This window comes from Oncorhynchus nerka, linkage group LG28, assembly GCF_034236695.1.
Source record: "Oncorhynchus nerka isolate Pitt River linkage group LG28, Oner_Uvic_2.0, whole genome shotgun sequence".
Taxonomy (NCBI): Eukaryota; Metazoa; Chordata; class Actinopteri; order Salmoniformes; family Salmonidae; genus Oncorhynchus; species Oncorhynchus nerka.
The window spans coordinates 22,765,729-22,791,833 of record NC_088423.1 but is presented as its reverse complement, the minus strand read 5'-3'; the positions used below and the strand labels follow the sequence as shown (position 1 = coordinate 22,791,833).

General features: G+C 42.5%; 1 protein-coding gene across 6 annotated transcripts in view; it reads right to left on the bottom strand.

Annotated features, from left to right (window-relative positions):
* The window catches only part of LOC115112995 (caskin-2-like), a 102,722-nt gene that overhangs the window by 19,464 nt on the left and 57,153 nt on the right, over window positions 1-26,105 (bottom strand). For all 6 annotated transcript variants that reach the window (XM_029640148.2, XM_029640149.2, XM_029640151.2 and 3 more), the window contains 2 exons: window positions 25,780-25,875; window positions 7,702-7,826 (listed from right to left, as the gene is read on the bottom strand). In XM_029640148.2, coding sequence (XP_029496008.2) covers window positions 7,702-7,826; window positions 25,780-25,875 — 221 coding nt within the window. The remainder of the gene's footprint in view (window positions 1-7,701; window positions 7,827-25,779; window positions 25,876-26,105) is intronic.

Here is a 26,105-nt window from a genome sequence, read left to right as displayed (position 1 = left end):
CTGCCCCGCCCCCCTTTCGGAAAAGCTGACCACGACTCCATTTTGCTGATCCCTGCCTACAGGCAGAAACTAAAACAAGAGGCTCCCACGCTGAGGTCTGTCCAACGCTGGTCAGACCAAGCTGACTCCACACTCCAAGACTGCTTCCATCACGTGGACTGGGACATGTTTCGTATTGGCCAGATGGAAATATTGACGAATACGCTGATTCGGTGTGCGAGTTCATTAGAACGTGCGTCGAAGATGTCGTTCCCATAGCAACGATAAAAACATTCCCAAACCAGAAACCGTGGATTGATGGCAGCATTCGCGTGAAACTGAAAGCGCGAACCACTGCTTTTAATCAGGCAAGGTGTCTGGTAACATGTCCGAATATAAACAATGCAGCTATTCCTCCGCAAGGCTATTAAACAAGCTAAGCGTCAGTACAGAGACAAAGTGGAATCTCAATTCAATGGCTCAGACACAAGAGGCATGTGGCAGGGTCTACAGTCAATCACGGACTACAAGAAGAAACCCAGCCCAGTCACGGACCAGGATGTCTTGCTCCCAGGCAGACTAAATCACTTTTTGCCCGCTTTGAGGACAATACAGTGCCACTGACACGGCCTGCAACGAAAACATGCGGTCTCTCCTTCACTGCAGCCGAGGTGAGTAAGACATTTAAACGTGTTAACCTCGCAAGGCTGCAGGCCCAGACGGCATCCCCAGCCGCGCCTCAGAGCATGCGCAGACCAGCTGGCCGGTGTGTTTACGGACATATTCAATCAATCCCTATACCAGTCTGCTGTTCCCACATGCTTCAAGAGGGCCACCATTGTTCCTGTTCCCAAGAAAGCTAAGGTAACTGAGCTAAACGACTACCGCCCGTAGCACTCACTTCCGTCATCATGAAGTGCTTTGAGAGACTAGTCAAGGACCATATCACTCCACCCTACCTGACACCCTAGACCACATATGTCAGAGTCAAGGCCGCAGAGCCACATCCGCCCGCAAGAAGGTTTTTACGGCCCCTGGGATGATCTTGATTTATTAGAACTGCCCGCAGCAAGCCGGCAGCCCGCAGATCTTTTACACGCACCAATACTACATTTCCCACAATGCAAAGGTGACGACCGAGCAGTAGGCTGCTTCATTTCAATATTTATTGGCACAGCAGTCGCCAGCATCACAGTAAAATTAACTTTCAGATACCCATCAAAAATGGCAAAACGGAAGGTGGATACTGAGAACCGGGGTTTCAAACAAGGTGGGAGTCGGAGTATATGTTCACGAAGGTAGCTGGAAAACCTGTGTGTCTTCTGTGTGGAGAAAGTGTGGCGGTACTGAAAGAGTATAATCTGAGACGACATTATGAAACGAAACACGCGGACAAAAAACAAGAATATGGACATGGAACAAAGGCTACAAAAGGCAGAGGAATTAAAACGAGGCCTCAAATCTCGACAGGCTCTGTTCAAAAAAGCCAAATCACAAGGCCAGGCTGCTGTCAAGGCCAGTTTTATTTTGGCAGAAGAGATCGCTAAATCAGCCCGGCCATTTACGGAGGGGGATTTCATCAAAAACTGCATGATTAAAGTTTGTGACGAAGTTTGCCCAGAAAAAAGGCAACTCTTTTAAATGTGAGTCTGAGCAGAAACACCATTGCCGAGAGAGTAGACCAGTTGTCCATCAATCTAAAAGAGCAGCTTGTGAAAAAGGGAAAAGATTTTATTGCATATTCCTTGGCTGTGGATGAGAGCACCGACATTTCTGACATTGCCCAGTTGTCAATTTTCATCCGCTGGAGTGGACTCCCAACCTAAGCGTGACAGAGGAGTTTTTGGCTTTACGTCCTATGCATGGCACAACTACGGGGCATGATTTGTATGAAGAGGTGTCAAGATGTGTAAATGAGATGGAGCTGCCTTGGGGAAAAACTCGTGGGTTTGACAACCGACGGAGCACCTGCGATGTGTGGACACAGGAGCGGACTGGTGGCGAAGATACGGGAAAAGATGCAAGAGGAAAACGCGACAGGTGAGCTGACAGCTTATCATTGTATCATACACCAGGAAGCGTTGTGCGGTAAAGCCTTGAAAATGGAGCATGTAATGAGCATCATCACGCGCACAGTTAACTTTATCAGAGCCAAAGGTTTGAATCACCGCCAGTTCAAGGCATTTCTGACGGAGTTAGAAACGGAGCATGGTGATTTGCCTTATCACACAGAGGTGCGATGGCTAAGCCAGGGAAAGGTGCTTCAAAGATGTTTCGAGCTTCGTGAGGAGATTTGTCTGTTCTTGGACAGCAAAGGGAAAGACACAACACAACTCCGAGACGAAATGTTTCTGTGTGAAATGGCTTTTCTGTGTGACATTACGAGTCATCTGAATGCAATAAACTTGCAGCTGCAGGGTCGGGATCGTGTCATCTCTGATATGTACAGTACAGTGAAGGCATTTAAAACCAAACTGACTCTGTGGGAGACGAGATGCGGAAAGAAAATTTGAGCCACTTTCCCAGCTGCCAGACCATGAAAGAGAAGCTCTCTACCAGTGCGTTCCCGAGCACACAGTTGGCTGATAAAATAGGTATGCTTGCCGCTGACTTTCGACGCCGATTTGCTGACTTTGAAGCACAAAAAGCAGGTTGGAACTGCTCGGTAACCCATTTGCTGTTGACGTGGAAAGCTCACCACCAAACCTCCAAATGGAGTTGATTGACCTCCAATGCAATGATGCACTGAGGGCAAAATATGCGGCAGTGGGTGCTGCGGAGTTCGCCCGTTTCCTCCCGGCACAATGCCCCAGCTGCGCATCCAGGCTGCTCAAACGTTGTCTATGTTTGGCAGCACATACCTGTGTGAACAACTGTTTTCTTTGATGAACCTGAACAAAACATCACACAGAAGTCGACTTACTGCTGAACACCTCCACTCAATTCTGAGGATTTCTTCAGCTCAGAGCCTTACCCCGAACATTGATGAACTTGTGGAAAAGATGGGACACCACCAAGTATCACCCTCAACCTCAAACAAGTGAACATTACTGTGCAATCACATATTTAGAGTTTTTACTCAGTTCAAGTTTAAAAGTTAAAATTTAATATTTGTTTTCACTGCATGTTACTTCTCCTTAAACAAAGTGTTGTTTTTGATTAATAGATTTTTGCACTTTATTTTTTGTATTTCAATCCAATTATATTTTAAAAATATTTCAGTTGAGTGGATGATAGAAAATTGCTATTATTGTTTTTTCTTTGAAGTAAATTTAGCCCACTTTTGCTAAAATAGAAAATATAGTCTACTGATGGTGCCTTGAATACCGGTTTCTTTCATTTAATGTTCATGTTATGGGGATATTTATATAAAGGAAATTTGTCTTTTGTGTCTGTTGAAAATTAAAGATTACTGACAGAGCCATAAGAAAATATTGCTTTATTTATCTGATCATATTGTAATATATTTGTTAGGTTTTCAGTAGGTTCAATTAGGTTCACTAGACTATATGCGTCATTTAAAAATTTTTCAATGAACATTCGAACAGTCCGGCCCTCGTCTTGTAGCTGATTTTTTTATTTGGCCCTCCGTCCATTTGACTTTGACACCCCTGCCCTAGACCCACTCCAATTTGCTTACCGCCCAAATAGGTCCACAGACGATGCAATCTCAACCACACTGCACACTGCCCTAACCCACCTGGACAAGAGGAATACCTATGTGAGAATGCTGTTCATCGACTACAGCTCGGCATTCAATACCATAGTACCCTCCAAGCTCGTCATCAAGCTCGAGACCCTGGGTCTCGACCCCGCCCTGTGCAACTGGGTACTGGACTTCCTGACGGGCCGCCCAGGTGGTGAGGGTAGGCAACAACATCTCCTCCCGCTGATCCTCAACACGGGGCCCCACAAGGTGCGTTCTGAGCCCTCTCCTGTACTCCCTGTTCACCCACGACTGCGTGGCCACGCACGCCTCCAACTCAATCATCAAGTTTGCGGACGACACAACAGTGGTAGGCTTGATTACCAACAACGACGAGACGGCCTACAGGGAGGAGGTGAGGGCCCTCGGAGTGTGGTGTCAGGAAAATAACCTCACACTCAACGTCAACAAAACTAAGGAGATGATTGTGGACTTCAGGAAACAGCAGAGGGAACACCCCTATCCACATCGATGGATCAGTAGTGGAGAGGGTAGCAAGTTTTAAGTTCCTCGGCATACACATCACAGACAAACTGAATTGGTCCACTCACACTGACAGCGTCGTGAAGAAGGCGCAGCAGCGCCTCTTCAACCTCAGGAGGCTGAAGAAATTCGGCTTGTCACCAAAAGCACTCACAAACTTCTACAGATGCACAATCGAGAGCATCCTGGCGGGCTGTATCACCGCCTGGTACGGCAACTGCTCCGCCCTCAACCGTAAGGCTCTCCAGAGGGTAGTGAGGTCTGCACAACGCATCACCGGGGCAAACTACCTGCCCTCCAGGACACCTACACCACCCGATGTTACAGGAAGGCCATAAAGATCATCAAGGACATCAACCACCCGAACCACTGCCTGTTCACCCCGCTATCATCCAGAAGGCGAGGTCAGTACAGGTGCATCAAAGCTGGGACCGAGAGACTGAAAAACAGCTTCTATCTCAAGGCCATCAGACTGTTAAACAGCCACCACTAACATTGAGTGGCTGCTGCCAACACACTGTCATTGACACTGACCCAACTCCAGCCACTTTAATAATGGGAATTGATGGGAAATGATGTAAATATATCACTAGCCACTTTAAACAATGCTACCTTATATAATGTTACTTAACCTACATTATTCATCTCATATGCATATGTATATACTGTACTCTAGATCATCGACTGCATTCTTATGTCACTAGCCACTTTAACTATGCCACTTTGTTTACTTTGTCTACATACTCATCTCATATGTATATACTGTACTCGATACCATCTACTGTATGCTGCTCTGTACCATCACTCATTCATATATCCTTATGTACATATTCCTTATCCCCTTACACTGTGTACAAGACAGTAGTTTTGGAATTGTTAGTTAGATTACTTGTTGGTTATCACTGCATTGTCGGAACTAGAAGCACAAGCATTTCGCTACACTCGCATTAACATCTGCTAACCATGTGTATGTGACAAATAAAATTTGATTTGATTAAAAAAATTAAAAAAAAAAGTATCAGATCCAGACAGTTGTGGATGTGGTGGAGGAAATCTGGGGTTACGTCCTATATGACAACCTATTCTCTACATAATGCATTACTTTTGACCGGGGCCCATTGCTCTGCACTATGTGGAAAATTTGGGACACAGACTGGGAATCTGGGCGTTCCTCTGGGAATGCCTGGCATGGGGAGGGAATGTCAAAGAGATTATCCACAGACTCCCACACCATTGGGAAAATAAGGGAGGGGAGGAGAGGGTAGAGGAGAAAAGAGGAGAAGAGGAGGAGAGGGTAGAGGGGGAGGAGAGGAGAGGAGGGTAGAGGAGGAGATGAGGGTAGAGGGGAGGAGGGGAGAGGAGGGTAGAGGAAGTAGAGGAGGAGAGGGTAGAGGAAGTAGAGGAGGAGAGGGTAGAGGAGGAGAGGAGGGTAGAGGAGATGAGGGTAGAGGAGGAGGAGGGTAGAGGAGGAGAGGAGGGTAGAGGAGAGGAGGAGAGGGTAGAGGAGGAGAGGAGGGGAGAGGAAGTAGAGGAGGAGAGGGTAGAGGAAGTAGAGGAGGAGAGGGTAGAGGAGGAGAGGAGGGTAGAGGAGAGGAAGTAGAGGAGGAGAGGGTAGAGGAAGTAGAGGAGGAGAGGGTAGAGGAGGAGAGGAGGGTAGAGGAGATGAGGGTAGAGGGGAGGAGGGGAGAGGAGGGTAGAGGAAGTAGAGGAGGAGAGGGTAGAGGAAGTAGAGGAGGAGAGGGTAGAGGAGGAGAGGAGGGTAGAGGAGGAGAGGGTAGAGGAGAGGAGTAGAGGAGGGTAGAGGAGGAGAGGGTAGAGGAGAGTAGAGGAGGAGAGGGTAGAGGAGGAGAGGAGGGTAGAGGAGATGAGGGTAGAGGAGAGGAGTAGAGGAGGGTAGAGGAGGAGAGGGTAGAGGAGAGGAGTAGAGGAGGGTAGAGGAGAGGAGGGTAGAGGAGAGGAGTAGAGGAGGGTAGAGGAGAGGGAGGGTAGAGGAGGGTAGAGGAGGAGAGGGTAGAGGAGAGTAGGGTAGAGGAGAGGAGTAGAGGAGGGTAGAGGAGAGGGAGGGTAGAGGAGAGGGAGTAGAGGAGGGTAGAGGAGGAGAGGGTAGAGGAGGGTAGAGGAGAGGAGGATAGAGGAGAGGAGGGTAGAGGAGGAGAGGGTAGAGGAGAGTAGGGTAGAGGAGAGGAGTAGAGGAGGGTAGAGGAGAGGAGGATAGAGGAGAGGAGGGTAGAGGAGGAGAGGGTAGAGGAGAGGAGGGTAGAGGAGAGGAGTAGAGGAGGAGAGGAGAGTAGAGGAGAGGAGGATAGAGGAGAGGAGGGAAAAATAAGAGAGGAAGGATAGAAGAAGAGGAGAGAGAAAGAGGAGGAGGAGAGGGAAGAGCGGAGGTGAGAAGTAGGAAGCAGTGTGAAAAAGAGTGGAGGAGAAAAGGAGTGAGGAGATGGAAGAAGAGGAGGAATGAAGAAAGGATTAAAGAGGAGGAGAGCTGGTTACTCAACATCTTTATAAGAGTATAATAATCAGTATAATAATCACATTGGGCTGAAGTAAAAGAGAAGCTGAAAACAGACTGCAAACTGACTCTTTTCTAAGATCTTCCATCCCTCCATTCACAAAAATAAGCAACCCACACAACTTAAAGTGGGAGGAATCTGTATGAGGAACTAAAGTCTCACAAATGTAGTAGAGAAGGTGCAGAAGTGTGCATCCCAAATGGCACCCTAGTCCCTATATAATGAACTACTTTTGACCAGCGCCTAAAGGGAATACAGTGACAGGTTTTACAAACATGAACCTTTCGACCAAGCTCAAGTCAATAGTGGAAAAGAGACACCCCACTGGGCACAGATGTCAGTTCAACATTAAGTTGAGATTTACGTTTGGCTGAGTTGTCAACTAACGTGAAATTAACCAACAATTTCACCCTATTGTTGGATTGAGGTTAAAAGATGGTAGAAATAAAAGCGAAATTCCCTTAAGTTGATGACTTTTTGCAAATCCAATCAATTTTCTAAGTTGATTTAACATCATCAAATAAAATGTTTTGGTTGAAATTACGTGGAAACAACATTGATTCAACCAGTTTTTGCCCGGCAGGAATCCTTTGGGTTGGCCTGGGATTCCAGGGTCATTCTATTATTTAATTTCCTCCTACTCTGTCTCTCTCTATATGTCTTTCTCTCTCTCTCATATATACACTGCTCAAAAAAATAAAGGGAACACTAAAATAACACATCCTAAATCTGAATGAATGAAATATTCTTATTACATTTATTTTTTGTCTCTCTGCCACCCACCCCTCTCTCTCTTTTCTCCATATCTAATATGGGAGTAAAATTCCACAGCAGCAGAATGTGTAACACGGATGGAGGGAACCCCATAACCTCCTGGGAATGTGTTGATTTAAGTAGGAAGGGAATCATTAACAGCATGTAAGAGACCCTGGAGGTTATGGGGTTCGAGGGTGGATATCCCACTTACGCAATGTCAACACACACATGCACACACACACGGTCAAGGACAGCTACTCCTCTCACCTGATGATGTCTTTGTGTCCATTGCGAGCGGCCAGGTGAAGGGGTGTGTTGGAGGAGGTAGAGTCTAGACCCTCCCCCTCCAACAGAGCTACCACCATGTTACTGCTCAATAACAACTGAGCCACCTGAGAGAAAGAGAATGAGGGAGAGAGACAGACAGAGTGAGACAAAGAGAGACAGAGTGAGACAGAAAGACACAGAGAGAGAGAGAAAGGGAGAGAGAGAGAGACAAAGAGAGAGAGAGAGAGAGAAGATTGTAGAGATATAGAAGAGGTGAAGTGTAAAGGAGCCAAAGAGAGATGGAAGGATGGAGAAAGAGAGAGAGATAAGCTTAGTATCAGTGAAAGTCTAAATGGATACCTTTCTTTAGTGTATTCCAGTGGTGGAAAAAGTACCCAATTGTCATAAAATAACTCAAGTAAAAGTGAAAGTCACCCAGTAATATAAGAGTACTGTCACGAATATTACCGAAGGTGACTCCCCTTCTTGTTCGGGTGGCGCTCGGCGGTCGTCGTCGCCGGTCTACTAGCTATCGCCGATCCGTTGTTCTGTGTTCATTTAGTTCTGTCTAATTGGTAGCACCTGTTTCTTGTTTGGTTGTTAGGATAGGGTTATATATAGTCTGTTCAGCCCGCTTCTGTTTCGTGCGGGCTTGTTCTCCTGTTTCTTTGTTTGAGTGTATTTTGTTGGCATTTGGGTTTCACGCTGTCCGTTTATATTTCTGTTCATTTGTGTTTCCACTTTTGTTCATGTTATGTTTCCGGGACATTAAAGCGTGTTGTTTTTCCCACATCTTTTGCTCTCTGCGCCTGACTCCACACCTCTTCACTCATTTACTCGTAACAAGTACATATAACTGCTAATAAACTCAGCAAAAAAAGAAATGTCTCTTTTTCAGGACCCAGTCTTTTAAAGATAATTCGTAAAAATAAATAAATTGCAATGTCCGTTCTGTGAGACACCTAAGACAGCGCTACAGGGAGACAGGACGGACAGCTGATCGTCCTCGTAGTGGCAGACCATGTGTAACAACACCTGCACAGGATCGGTACATCCAAACATCACACCTGCAGGACAGGTACAGGATGGCAACAACAACTTCCGGAGTTACACCAGGAACGCACAATCCTTCCATCAGTACTCAGACTGTCCGCAATAGGCTGAGAGAGGCTGGACTGAGGGCTTATAGGCCTGTTGTAAGGCAGGTCCTCACCAGACATCACCAGCAACAACGTTGCCTATGGGCACAAACCCATCTACGCTGGACCAGACAGGACTGGCAAAAAGTGCTCTTCACTGACGAGTCGCGGGTTTGTCTCACCAGGGGTGATGGTTGGATTTGTGTTTATCATCGAAGGAATGAGCGTTACACCGAGGCCTGTACTCTGGAGCGGGATTGATTTGGAGGTGGAGGGTCCGTCATGGTCTGAGGCGGTGTGTCACAACATCATCGGACTGAGCTTGTTATCATTGCAGGATTATCTCAACTCTGTGCGTTACAGGGAAGACATCCTCCTCCCTCATGTGGTATCCTTCCCGCAGGCTCATGCTGACATGACCCTCCAGCATGACAATGCAGAGCCCGGATCTCAATCCCATTGAGCACGTCTCGGGACCTGTTGGATCGGAGGGTGAGGGCTAGGGCCATTCCCCCCAGAATGTCCGGGAACTTGCAGGTGCCTTGGTGGAAGAGTGGAGTAGCATCTCACAGCAAGAATTGGCAAATCTGGTGCAGTCCATGAGGAGGCGATGCACTGCAGTACAGCTGGTGGCCACACCAGATACTGACTGTTACTTTTGATTTTGACCCCCCCTTTGTTCAGGGACACATTATTCAATTTCTGTTAGCCACATGTCTGTGGAACTTGTTCAGTTTATGTCTCAGTTGTTGAATCTTGTTATGTTCATACAAATATTTACACATGGTAAGTTTGCTGAAAAGAAACACAGTTGACAGTGAGAGGACGTTTCTTTTTTTGTTGAGTTTATATACTTAAGTATCAAAAGTAAAAGTATAAATAATTTCACATTCTTTATATTAAGAAAACCAAACGCCTTATTATTTAAATTTACGGATAGCGAGGGGTACATTCCAACACTCAGACTTCATTCCCAAACGAAGCGTGTGTTTAGTGAGTCTATCAGATCAGAGGCAGTAGGGGTGACCAGGGAGGTTCTCTTGATAAGTGTGTGAACTGGACCATTTTCCTGTCCTGCTAAGCATTCGAAATGTAACGAGTACTTTTGGTTATCAGGGATGTATGGAGTAAAATGTACATTGTTTTCTTAAGGAATGTTGTGAAGTAAAAGTAAAAGCTGTCAAAAATATCATTAGTAAAGTACAGATACCCCCACAAAACGACTTAAGTAGTACTTTAAAGTATTTTTACTTAAATACTTTACACCACTTGTGTATTCCATACATGTACATTTTATGGGGTCACCTAAGTGCACATAAAACCTGCCTAGCAACTGTCCATGCGCTGGGTGTCTAAAGATACCCCTATTACCGTAACAAAGACGCTTACTGAGAGGGGGAGAAGGAGAGGGAAAGGGGGAAAAGAGAGAGAGACTAGAGTAATAAAGACCTTAACTGACTCAGCGTTACAGCCTAAAGCCTGTTGTTATGCTATTCACAGGGCCAGAAGATTACTGACGTGTCTGTCTGTCTTGCGTGTGTGCCTGTGTGTGTAAATTCAACTTTGGCTAAACCTAAAAAACAGGGACAGCTATACATTTCATCACAACTGTGACAGAGAAACATACTGCACTGCAAAATCTCTCTCACTCGTGTGTGTGTATGTGTGTGTATGCCTGTGTGCATGCATCGGTGTGTGTGTGTTTGTGTGAGAGTGTGTATGTGCGTGCGTGTATGCGCGTTTGTGTGTGCCTGTCCGGGGAGCAGAACCGAAACCCATTTCCCTGAAACAGGCTTATTTTAGCTGCTAGTTCATTTTAGCTGCTAGTTCATTTTAGCTGGTAATTCATCTAAGCTATGTGAGATGTTTGACATTGGCCTACCCCCTCTATCCATCACACACCCTCTATCCCTCTACCCCCTCTATCCATCACACACCCTCTATCCCTCTACCCCCTCTATCCATCACACACCCTCTATCCCTCTACCCCTCTATCCATCACACCCCCTCTATCCATCACACACCCTCTATCCCTCTACCCCCTTTATCCATCACACACCCTCTATCCCTCTACCCCTCTACCCCCTCTATCCATCACACACCCTCTATCCCTCTACCCCTCTACCCCCTCTATCCATCACACACCCTCTGTGAGACATGGACAAATACACACACACTATCACCACTTACACTGGACTTGATCATTGTAATGTCTATGGGATGTGCGTGTTAAGTGTGGGTTAAACAGGGAGGTATTGTGGCATATACACTGCTCAAAAAAATAAAGGGAACACTTAAACAACACAATGTAACTCCAAGTCAATCACACTTCTGTGAAATCAAACTGTCCACCTAGGAAGCAACACTGATTGACAATACATTTCACATGCTGTTTTGCAAATGGAATAGACAACAGGTGGAAATTATAGGCAATTAGCAAGACACTCCCAATAAAGGAGTGGACCACAGACCACTTCTCAGTTCCTATGCTTCCTGTCTGATGTTTTGGTCACTTTTGAATGCTGGCGGTGCTTTCACTCTAGTGGTAGCATGAGACGGAGTCTACAACCCACATAAGTGGCTCAGGTAGTGCAGCTCATCCAGGATGGCACATCAATGCGAGCTGTGGCAAGAAGGTTTGCTGTGTCTGTCAGCGTAGTGTCCAGAGCATGGAGGCGCTACCAGGAGACAGGCCAGTACATCAGGAGACGTGGAGGAGGCCATAGGAGGGCAACAACCCAGCAGCAGGACCGCTACCTCCGCCTTTGTGCAAGGAGGAGCAGGAGGAGCACTGCCAGAGCCCTGCAAAATGACCTCCAGCAGGCCACAAATGTGCATGTGTCTCCTCAAACGGTCAGAAACAGACTCCATGAGGGTGGTATGAGGGCCCGACGTCCACAGGTGGGGGTTGTGCTTACAGCCCAACACCGTGCAGGATGTTTGGCATTTGCCAGAGAACACCAAGATTGGCAAATTCGCCACTGGCGCCCTGTGCTCTTCACAGATGAAAGCAGGTTCACACTGAGCACATGTGACAGACGTGACAGAGTCTGGAGATGCCGTGGAGAACGTTCTGCTGCCTGCAACATCCTCCAGCATGACAGGTTTGGCGGTGGGTCAGTCATGGTGTGGGGTGGCATTTATTTGGGGCAGAGGTAGCCTGACTGCCATTAGGTACCGAGATGAGATCCTCAGACCCCTTGTGAGACCATATGCTGGTGCGGTTGGCCCTGGGTTCCTCCTAATGCAAGACAATGCTAGACCTCATGTGGCTGGACTGTGTCAGCAGTTCCTGCAAGAGGAAGGCATTGATGCTATGGACTGGCCCGCCCGTTCCCTAGACCTGAATCCAATTGAGCACATCTGGGACATCATGTCTCGCTCCATCCACCAACGCCACGTTGCACCACAGACTGTCCAGGAGTTGGCAGGTGCTTTAGTCCAGGTCTGGGAGGAGATCCCTCAGGACACCAGGAGCATGCCCAGACATTGTAGGGAGGTCATACAGGCACGTGGAGGCCACACTCACTACTGAGCCTCATTTTGACTTGTTTTAAGGACATTACATCAAAGTTGTATCAGCCTGTAGTGTGGTTTTCCACTTTAATTTCGAGTGTGACTCCAAATCCAGACCTCCATGGGTTGATACATTTGATTTCCATTGATCATTTTTGTGTGATTTTGTTGTCAGCACATTCAACTATGTAAAGAAAAAAGTATTTAATAAGAATATTTCATTCATTCAGATCTAGGATGTGTTATTTTAGTGTTCCCTTTATTTTTTTGAGCAGTGTATATCTACAGTTTATTACAGTTTTTCTCAATCGCGTACACACATTTTTTGGAACAACATTTTCAATTTTCAAAACAGAGTTCACAAGACACAGAAGTCTGTGGCCTTTTGCAAAACAAAATGCGTTTTCAAAATGTAGTTGCCTTTTCAAATATATACATTCATCAAAACTATATTATACCGTCACAATACATTCATCAAAACTATATTATACTGTCATAATAGATGCATCACAACTATATTATACCGTCATAATAGATTAATCAAAACTATATTATACCGTCATAATAGATGCATCAAAACTATATTATACCGTCATAATAGATTAATCAAAACTACATTATACCGTCATAATAGATGCATCACAACTATATTATACCGTCATAATAGATTAATCAAAACTATATTATACCGTCATAATAGATGCATCAAAACTTTATTATACCGTCATAATAGATGCATCACAACTATATTATACCGTCATAATAGATTCATCACAACTATATTATACCGTCATAATAGATGCATCACAACTATATTATACCGTCATAATAGATGCATCACAACTATATTATACCGTCATAATAGATGATGCATCAAACTATATTATACCGTCATAATAGATGCATCACAACTATATTATACCATCATAATAGATGCATCACAACTATATTATACCGTCATAATAGATGCATCACAACTATATTATACCGTCATAATAGATGCATCAAAACTATATTATACCGTCATAATAGATGCATCACAACTATATTATACCGTCATAATAGATGCATCACAACTATATTATACCGTCAAATAGATGCTCATATTATACCGTCATAATAGATGCATCACAACTATATTATACCGTCATAATAGATGCATCAAAAATTATACTATATTATACCGTCATAATAGATGCATCACAACTATAATTATCACAACTATATCATAATAGATGCATCACAACTATATTATACCAAAACTATATTATACCGTCATAATAGATGCATCACAACTATATTATACCGTCATAATAGATGCATCACAACTATATTATACCGTCATAATAGATGCATCACAACTATATTATACCGTCATAATAGATGCATCAAAACTATATTATACCGTCATAATAGATGCATCACAACTATATTATACCGTCATAATAGATGCATCACAACTATATTATACCGTCATAATAGATGCATCACAACTATATTATACCGTCATAATAGATGCATAATAGATGCATCACAACTATATTATACCGTCATAATAGATGCATCACAACTATATTATACCGTCATAATAGATGCATCATAACTATATTATACCGTCATAATAGATGCATCATCATACCGTCAACTATATATTATACCGTCATAATAGATGCATCACAACTATATTATACCGTCATAATAGATGCATCACAACTATATTATACCGTCATAATAGATGCAAAACTATATTATACCGTCATAATAGATGCATCATATTATACCGTCATAATAGATGCATCACAACTATATTATACCGTCATAATAGATGCATCACAACTATATTATACCGTCATAATAGATGCATCACAACTATATTATACCGTCATAATAGATTAATCAAAACTATATTATACCGTCATAATAGATTAATCAAAACTATATTATACCGTCATAATAGATGCATCAAAACTATATTATACCGTCATAATAGATGCATCACAACTCATAATAGATGCATCACAACTATATTATACCGTCATAATAGATTAATCAAAACTATATTATACCGTCATAATAGATTAATCAAAACTATATTATACCGTCATAATAGATGCATCAAAACTATATTATACCGTCATAATAGATGCATCAAAACTATATTATACCGTCATAATAGATGCATCACAACTATATTATACCGTCATAATAGATGCATCACAACTATATTATACCGTCATAATAGATGCATCACAACTATATTATACCGTCATAATAGATGCATCACAACTATATTATACCGTCATAATAGATGCATCACAACTATATTATACCGTCATAATAGATGCATCACAACTATATTATACCGTCATAATAGATACAACTATATTATACCGTCATAATAGATGCATCACAACTATATTATACCGTCATAATAGATGCATCACAACTATATTATACCGTCATAATAGATGCATCACAACTATATTATACCGTCATAATAGATGCATCACAACTATATTATACATAATAGATCATAAAACTAGATAATAGATGCATCATCACAACTATATTATACCGTCATAATAGATGCATCACAACTATATTATACCGTCATAATAGATGCATCACAACTATATTATACCGTCATAATAGATGCATCACAACTATATTATACCGTCATAATAGATGCATCACAACTATATTATACCGTCATAATAGATGCATCAAAACTATATTATACCGTCATAATAGATGCATCACAACTATATTATCAAAACTCATATTATACCGTCATAATAGATGCATCACAAAACTATATTATACCGTCATAATAGATGCATCAAAACTATATTATACCGATCATAATAGATGCATCACAACTATATTATACCGTCATAATAGATGCATCACAACTATATTATACCGTCATAATAGATGCATCACAACTATATTATACCGTCATAATAGATGCATCACAACTATATTATACCGTCATAATAGATATCACCTATATTATACCGTCATAATAGATGCATCACAACTATATTATACCGTCATAATAGATGCATCAAAACTATATTATACCGTCATAATAGATGCATCACAACTATATTATACCGTCATAATAGATGCATCAAAACTATATTATACCGTCATAATAGATCATAATAGAATGATGCATCACAACTATATTATACCGTCATAATAGATGCATCAAAACTATATTATACCGTCATAATAGATGCATCACAACTATATTATACCGTCATAATAGATGCATCACAACTATATTACCGTCATAATAGATGCATCATAATAGATGCATCACAACTATATTATACCATAATAGATGCATAATAGATGCATCACAACTATATTATACCGTCATAATAGATGCATCACAACTATATTATACCGTCATAATAGATGCATCACAACTATATTATACCGTCATAATAGATGCATCACAACTATATTATACCGTCATAATAGATGCATCACAACTATATTATACCGTCATAATAGATGCATCACAACTATATTATACCGTCATAATAGATGCATCACAACTATATTATACCGTCATAATAGATGCATCACAACTATATTATACCGTCATAATAGATGCATCACAACTATATTATACCGTCATAATAGATGCATCACAACTATATTATACCGTCATAATAGATGCATCACAACTATATTATACCGTCATAATAGATGCATCAAAACTATATTATACCGTCATAATAGATGCATCATCAACTATATTATACCGTCATAATAGATGCATCAAAACTATATTATACTATATTATCAAAACTATATTATACCGTCATAATAGATGCATCACAACTATATTATACCGTCATAATAGATGCATCAAAACTATATTATACCGTCATAATAGATGCATCACAACTATATTATACCGTCATAATAGATGCATCACAACTATATTATACCGTCATAATAGATGCATCACAACTATATTATACCGTCATAATAGATGCATCAAAACTATATTATACCGTCATAATAGATGCATCAAAACTATAATAGATGCATCACAAACTATATTATACCGTCATAATAGATGCATCAAAACTATATTATACCGTCATAATAGATGCATCAAAACTATATTATACATCACAACTCATAATAGATGCATCAAACTATATTATACCGTCATAATAGATGCATCACAACTATATTATACCGTCATAATAGATGCATCACAACTATATTATACCGTCATAATAGATGCATCACAACTATATTATACCGTCATAATAGATGCATCACAACTATATTATACCGTCATAATAGATGCATCACAACTATATTATACCGTCATAATAGATGCATCACAACTATATTATACCGTCATAATAGATGCATCAAAACTATATTATACCGTCATAATAGATGCATCAAAATATATATTAATAGATGCATCAAAACTATATTATACCGTCATAATAGATGCATCAAAACTATATTATACCGTCATAATAGATGCATCAAAACTATATTATATCGTCATAATAGATGCATCAAAACTATATTATACCGTCATAATAGATGCATCAAAACTATATTATACTGTCATAATAGATTCATCAAAAGAACACAACTGCCTGCCAAAAGATTAACGCAACCTTTTTTATTTATTTTTTAAAATCTTCTTTTACCCAGTAGATCAATACATTTTCTAAGCGGTCACCAAATAATGATGATCAAAATTGGAAGTACATCTATCCAAAGCTGCAGAATTATGGGAAATTACTCACTTTTTTGCACATCTCACTAAACAAATTTAATACACATCCAATCAAATATTATTCCAATAAAAAAATAAGCACATTGTGAGCAGGGTTCATATGGTGGAACAAACTCCCTCACGACGCCAGGACAGCGGAGTCAATCACCACCTTCCGGAGACACCTGAAACCCCACCTCTTTAAGGAATACCTAGGATAGGATAAAGTAATCCTTCTCACCCCCCGCCCCCCTTAAAAGATTTAGATGCACTATTGTAAAGTGGCTGTTCCACTGGATGTCATAAGGTGAAAGCACCAATTTGTAAGTCGCTCTGGATAAGAGCGTCTGCTAAATGACTTAAATGTAAATGTAATTTAGGATTCATTAATCACAATCCAATTCCATGTATTCAATACAAAGGCTGGTTTGCTCATTGTTTTGTAGACATTCCATTGGCACAAGGAGACACTATCCACAACAGAAATAAGGAAAGGTGAATACAATGGAGGAATTGACATGAATGTATAGGCCTCAATCCACACCAAAGCAAAGCTCTGTAATGGAATGTTGAAGATGATGACTTAGAAGTAAACCAAAGTTACATAGAAGAAACCAATTTTATTCTCTGCATCTCTGCATGTCCGGACTATTGTAAAAAATCGGAACAATTAGACGGTCCCCATTGCCTAGAGATCTTTCCTGGCTACCCCTACCCCGGTCAACAGCTCTGCACCCCCACATCAACTTGCCAAAGCCTCCCCCATTTCTACTTCACAAAAATCCAGACAGCTGATGTTCTGAAAGAGCTGCAATATCTGGATCCCTACAAATCAGCTGGGCTAGACAATCTGGACCCTCTCTTTCTAAAACTTTCCAACGCAATTGTTGCAACCCCTATTACTAGCCTGTTCAACCTCTCTTTCATTTCGTCTGAGATCCCTAAAGATTGGAAAGATGCCGCGGTCATCCCCCCTGAAGCATCCGGCGCCGACTGAGATGGCTGCCTCGCTTCGCGTTCCTAGGAAACTATGCAGTTTTTTGTTTTTTTACGTGTTATTTCTTACATTAGTACCCCAGGTCATCTTAGGTTTCATTACATACAGTCGAGAAGAACTACTGAATATACGATCAGCGTCAACTCACCATCAGTACGACCAAGAATATGTTTTCCGCGACGCGGATCCTGTGTTCTGCCTTACAAACAGGACAACGGAATGGATCGCATGCAGCGACCCAAGGAAACGACTCCGAAAAAGAGGGAAACAAGGCGGTGTTCTGGTCAGACTCCGAAAAAGGGCACATCGCGCACCACTCCCCAGCATTCTTCTTGCCAATGTCCAGTCTCTTGACAACAAGGTTGACGAAATCCGAGCAAGGGTAGCATTCCAGAGGGACATCAGAGACTGCAACGTTCTCTGCTTCACGGAAACATGGCTTACTGGGAAGACGCTATCCGATGCGGTGCAGCCAACGGGTTTCTCCACGCATCGCGCCGACAGAAACAAACATCTTTCTGGTAAGAAGAGTGGCGGGGGCGTATGCCTCATGACTAACGAGACATGGTGTGATGAAGGAAACATACAGGAACTCAAATCCTTCTGTTCACCTGATTTAGAATTCCTCACAATCAAATGTAGACCGCATTATCTTCCAAGAGAATTCTCTTCGATTATAATCACAGCCGTATATATCCCCCCCCAAGCAGACACATCGATGGCTCTGAACAAACTTTATTTAACTGGAAACCATTTATCCGGAGGCTGCATTCATTGTAGCTGGGGATTTTAACAAAGCTAATCTGAAAACAAGACTCCCTAAATTTTATCAGCATATCGATTGCGCAACCAGGGGTGGTAAAACCTTGGATCATTGTTACTCTAACTTCCGCGACGCATATAAGGCCCTGCCCCGCCCCCCTTTCGGAAAAGCTGACCACGACTCCATTTTGCTGATCCCTGCCTACAGGCAGAAACTAAAACAAGAGGCTCCCACGCTGAGGTCTGTCCAACGCTGGTCAGACCAAGCTGACTCCACACTCCAAGACTGCTTCCATCACGTGGACTGGGACATGTTTCGTATTGCGTCAGATGGAAATATTGACGAATACGCTGATTCGGTGTGCGAGTTCATTAGAACGTGCGTCGAAGATGTCGTTCCCATAGCAACGATAAAAACATTCCCAAACCAGAAACCGTGGATTGATGGCAGCATTCGCGTGAAACTGAAAGCGCGAACCACTGCTTTTAATCAGGGCAAGGTGTCTGGTAACATGTCCGAATATAAACAATGCAGCTATTCCCTCCGCAAGGCTATTAAACAAGCTAAGCGTCAGTACAGAGACAAAGTGGAATCTCAATTCAATGGCTCAGACACAAGAGGCATGTGGCAGGGTCTACAGTCAATCACGGACTACAAGAAGAAACCCAGCCCAGTCACGGACCAGGATGTCTTGCTCCCAGGCAGACTAAATAACTTTTTGCCCGCTTTGAGGACAATACAGTGCCACTGACACGGCCTGCAACGAAAACATGCGGTCTCTCCTTCACTGCAGCTGAGGTGAGTAAGACATTTAAACGTGTTAACCCTCGCAAGGCTGCAGGCCCAGACGGCATCCCCAGCCGCGCCTCAGAGCATGCAGACCAGCTGGCCGGTGTGTTTACGGACATATTCAATCAATCCCTATACCAGTCTGCTGTTCCCACATGCTTCAAGAGGGCCACCATTGTTCCTGTTCCCAAGAAAGCTAAGGTAACTGAGCTAAACGACTACCGCCCCGTAGCACTCACTTCCGTCATCATGAAGTGCTTTGAGAGACTAGTCAAGGACCATATCACCTCCACCCTACCTGACACCCTAGACCCACTCCAATTTGCTTACCGCCCAAATAGGTCCACAGACGATGCAATCTCAACCACACTGCACACTGCCCTAACCCACCTGGACAAGAGGAATACCTATGTGAGAATGCTGTTCATCGACTACAGCTCGGCATTCAACACCATAGTACCCTCCAAGCTCGTCATCAAGCTCGAGACCCTGGGTCTCGACCCCGCCTGTGCAACTGGGTACTGGACTTCCTGACGGGCGCCCCCAGGTGGTGAGGGTAGGCAACAACATCTCCTCCCCGCTGATCCTCAACACGGGGCCCCACAAGGGTGCGTTCTGAGCCCTCTCCTGTACTCCCTGTTCACCCACGACTGCGTGGCCACGCACGCCTCCAACTCAATCATCAAGTTTGCGGATGACACAACAGTGGTAGGCTTGATTACCAACAACGACGAGATGGCCTACAGGGAGGAGGTGAGGGCCCTCGGAGTGTGGTGTCAGGAAAATAACCTCACACTCAACGTCAACAAAACTAAGGAGATGATTGTGGACTTCAGGAAACAGCAGAGGGAACACCCCCCTATCCACATCGATGGAACAGTAGTGGAGAGGGTAGCAAGTTTTAAGTTCCTCGGCATACACATCACAGACAAACTGAATTGGTCCACTCACACTGACAGCGTCGTGAAGAAGGCGCAGCAGCGCCTCTTCAACCTCAGGAGGCTGAAGAAATTCGGCTTGTCACCAAAAGCACTCACAAACTTCTACAGATGCAAAATCGAGAGCATCCTGGCGGGCTGTATCACCGCCTGGTACGGCAACTGCTCCGCCCTCAACCGTAAGGCTCTCCAGAGGGTAGTGAGGTCTGCACAACGCATCACCGGGGCAAACTACCTGCCCTCCAGGACACCTACACCACCCGATGTTACAGGAAGGCCATAAAGATCATCAAGGACATCAACCACCCGAACCACTGCCTGTTCACCCCGCTATCATCCAGAAGGCGAGGTCAGTACAGGTGCATCAAAGCTGGGACCGAGAGACTGAAAAACAGCTTCTATCTCAAGGCCATCAGACTGTTAAACAGCCACCACTAACATTGAGTGGCTGCTGCCAACACACTGTCATTGACACTGACCCAACTCCAGCCACTTTAATAATGGGAATTGATGGGAAATGATGTAAATATATCACTAGCCACTTTAAACAATGCTACCTTATATAATGTTACTTACCCTACATTATTCATTTCATATGCATACGTATATACTGTACTCTACATCATCGACTGCATCCTTATGTAATACATGTATCACTAGCCACTTTAACTATGCCACTTTGTTTACTTTGTCTACATACTCATCTCATATGTATATACTGTACTCAATACCATCTACTGTATGCTGCTCTGTACCATCACTCATTCATATATCCTTATGTACATATTCCTTATCCCCTTACACTGTGTATAAGACAGTAGTTTTGGAATTGTTAGTTAGATTACTTGTTGGTTATCACTGCATTGTCGGAACTAGAAGCACAAGCATTTTGCTACACTCGCATTAACATCTGCTAACCATGTGTATGTGACAAATAAAATTTGATTTGATTTTCAAAGGGGGTGACACTCTAGACCCAAACTGTTACAGACCTATATCTATCCTACCCTGCCTATCTAAAGTCTTCAAAAGCCAAGTTAACAAACAGATCACTGACCATTTCGAATCCCACCGTACCTTCTCCACTATGCAATCTTTTTTCCGAGCTGGTCATGGGTGCACCTCAGCCACGCTCAAGGTGAAGGTACGAAGGTACGGTGGGATTCGAAATGGTCGGTGATCTGTTTGTTAACTTGGCTTTAGTTGGTTCACCAACTACTTCTCAGATAGAGTTCAGTGTGTCAAATTGGAGGGCCTGTTGTCCGGACCTCTGGCAGTCTCTATAGGGGTGCCACAGGGTTCAATTCTCGGGCCGACTCTTTTCTCTGTATACATCAATGATGTTGGTGATTCTCTGCTCCACCTCTACATAGACGACACCATTCTCTATACATCTGGCTCTTCTTTGGACACTGTGTTAAACCACTTAAGCTTAGGGCTTACTTTTTCGAACATTCTGTTAAAAATCGCGCAACATTTCAGCGTCCTGCTACTCATGCCAGGAATATAGTATATGCATATGATTAGTATGTGTGGATAGAAAACACTCAGACGTTTATAAAACTGGTTAAATCACGGCTGTGACTATAACAGAATGTGCGTTTCATCGAAAAGTGCAGGAAAATCTGATCACTGAAAAAAAGATATCCATGCGCGACTTCAACCGATTGATAAAGGTGAACCACAATAAATGCGGCCGAGGTTGCAGTACCTACAGCTTCCACACGATGTCAACAGTCTTGTCATTTGCCTAGTCTTTGTTTCTTGGTCAAACGAACAAGAGATAGGCTTTTTTCTTCAGGTCTCCGACCGGATATTTTGGTTGAGATTTACCCGGACATTATTTCCAGACGTACCCCTATAGAATATACTTTGTCTCGTGATTAATTTGATCGCTTATTAACGTTTACTAATACCTAAAGTTGCATTACAAAAGTATTTCGAAGTGTTTTGTGAAAGTTTATCGTCGACTTTTTTAATTTAAAAAAATTAAGTTACGTTATAAGAAGCTATTTTTTTCCGTTTATCACACAGTCTTCATAGATCGATATCTAGGCTATATATGGACCGATTTAATCGAAAAAAAGACCCAATAGTGATTATGGGACATCTAGGAGTGCCAACAAAGAAGATGGTCAAAGGTAATGAATGTTTTATATTTTATTGTGCGGTTTGTGTAGCGCCGACTATGCTAATTATTTTGTTTACGTCCCCTGCGGGTCTTTTGGGGTGTTACATGCTATCAGATAATAGCTTCTCATGCTTTCGCCGAAAAGCATTTTAAAAATCTGACTTGTTGCCTGGATTCACAACGAGTGTAGCTTTAATTCAATACCCTGCATGTGTATTTTAATGAACGTTTGAGTTTTAACTAGTACTATTAGCATTTAGCGTAGCGCATTTGCATTTCCAGATGTCTAGATGGGACGCCTGCGTGTCAGGTAGGAGCAAGAGGTTAACTAACCTCCAGACAAGCTTCAACGCCATACAACACTCCTTCCGTGGCCTCCAACAGCTCTAAAATGCAAGCAAAACTAAATACATGCTCTTCAACTGATCACTGCCTGCACCCGCTTGTCTAGCATCACTACTCTGGACGGTATTGACATAGAATATGTGGACAACTACAAATACCTAGATGTCTGGTTAGACTGTAAACTCTCCTTCCAGACTCACATTAACTTCTTGGTGACGGGGCAGTATTTTCACATCCGGATGAATGAAATGCATGCCCAAAATCAACTGCCTGCTACTCATCCCCAGAAGATAAGATATGCATATTATTAGTATATTTGGATGGAAAACACTGAAGTTTCTAAAACTGTTTGAATCATGTCTGTGAATATAACAGAACTTATTTAACAAAACCCAGAGGACAAGGTCCTCTCTTTCCAATGGGTTTTCATTGGGAATCCAGATTTCTAAGGGACCTGAAGTATGAAGAAGTACGGCCATCTTGAACGAGGGTCACTTGAAGTGTACTGTTTGATAGAGGCGCATGACCAGAAAGCATGCTACAGTTTGTTTTACCCCTGTATTGAACACAGATCATCCCGTCTTCAATTGTATCAATTATTTACGTAAAAAAATACCTAAAGTTGTATTACAAAAGTAGTTTGAAATGTTTTGGCAAAGTTTACAGGTAACTTTTGAGATATTTTGTAGTCACGTTATTCAAGTTGGAACCGGTGTTTTTCTGGATCAATCGAGCCAAATAAATGAACATTTTGGATATATATCGACGGAATTAATCGAACAAAAGGACAATTTGTGATGTTTATGGGACATATTGGAGTGCCAACAAAAGAATCTTGTCAAAGGTAAGGCATGAATTATATTTTTATTTCTGTGTTTTGTGTCGCGCCTGCAGGGTTGAAATATACTTTCTCTCTTTGTTTACGGAGGTGTTATCCTCAGATAATAACATCGTTTGCTTTCGCCGAAGAGCCTTTTTGAGATATGACACGTTGGCTGGATTCACAACAAGTGTAGCTTTAATTTGCTATCTTGCATGTGTGATTTCATGAAAGTTTGATTTTTATAGTAATTTATTTGAATTTGGCGCTCTGCATTTTCACTGGCTTTTGGCCAGGTGGGACGCTAGCGTCCCACATATCCCAGAGAGGTTAAGCATCTCCAATCCAAAATTAAATCTAGAATCGGCTTCCTATTTTGCAACAAAGCATCCTTCACTCATGCTGCCAAACATACCCTCGTAAAACTGACTCTTCTACCGATCCTTGACTTTGGCGATGTCATCTACAAAATAGCCTCCAACACTCTACTCAGCAAATTGGATGCAGTCTATCACAGTGCCATCCGTTTTGTCATCAAAGCCCCATATACTACCTACCACTGTGACCTGTACGCTCTCGTTGGCTGGTACTCACTTCATTTTCGTTGCCAAACCCACTGGCTACAGGTTATCTACAAGACTCTGCTATGTAAAGCCCCACCTTATCTCAGCTCACTGGTCACCATAACAGCGCCCACCCGTAGCACGTGCTCCAGCAGGTATATTTCACTGGTCACCCCCAAAGCCAACTTCTACTTTGGCCGCCTTTCCTTCCAGTTCTCTGCTGCCAATGACAGGAACGAATTGCAAAAATCACTGAAGCTGGAGACTTATATCTCCCTCACTAACTTTAAGCATCAGCTGTCAGAGCAGCTTACCGATCATTGCACTTGTACATAGCACATCTGTAAATAGCACACCCAACTACCTCATCCCCATATTGTTATTCTTTGTTTGCTCCTTTGCACTTGCACATTCATTTCTGCACATCTATCACTCGAGTCTTTAATTGCTAAATTGTAATTATTTCGCCACTATGGCATATTCATTGCCTAACCTCCCTAATCTTACTACATTTGCACATGCTGTATATAGACTTTTCTATTGTGTTATTGACTGTACGTTTGTTTATCCCATGTGTAACTCTGGGTTATTTGTGTCGCACTGCTTTGCTCTATCTTGGCCAGGTCGCAGTTGTAAATGAGAACTTGTTCTCAACTGGCCTACCTAGTTAAATAAAGGTTCAATTAAAATAAAATTAAAATAAATTGTACTTGGTATGATACTGATGGGATGCTTTAGAATTTCATGCAGTAGTATTTACTGATTGCCGGAAACAGTGAATACTACTGCACACATTTCTCTCCTGATGAAATTAATGTGTTAATATTCTGTGAACATAACACTTAACAGTGCATTTTGTAGTCACTGGTGACATTTGTATTTAATGGTTTGCAAAATGTGGTCTAAGATATGCAAGTCAGATACAAGGGCAAGAAAAGGATCTGAAGTTCTGTAAATGTATTTGAACATTTGATCATTGCTGTTCTGCTATAGATACGTTTCAACAGATCCAAAAAGTGCTTGTACGCGATTGAGAAAAACTGTAACTAGCATATATGAAAATATGCCCTTTAGTGGAGGCGGGTGGGTGGAGATATAGGAGGATGGGCTCATTGTAATAGCTGGAATCAAATTAATGGAACATTATCAAACACATGAAAACCATGAGTTAGGTGTGTTTGATACCTTTCCATACTATCCATTCCATCCATTGCAATGAGCCCGTCCTCCTACATCTCTACCCACCAGCCTCCTCTGCCACACACACATATGCTTACCATAAAATACACAAACACACTCACTGACTCACCTTGAGTCTGCCAAATTCGCAGGCCAGGTCCAGAGGGGTCTTGTTGGCTTTGTTCAACAGACATGGATTAGACTGGTGCTGGAGTAACATCTCAGACTGATGGAGAGAGTGGGGAAGAGAGAGAGAGAGAGAGGAGGTAAATAAACATAACATTCTGACATTTCATCACCACAGCAAGCAGAGAGAGGCATCAGGATCTTAGCTCAGGGCTAAAGAAGTAGTCCTAACAGGGCTTCCATTACTAGGGTCAGTAAATTCCCTGGTTTTCCCGAAATCCCGGTTGGAGGATTCCCGGAATCAGGAGGGAATAAGCAGGAAATCCAGAT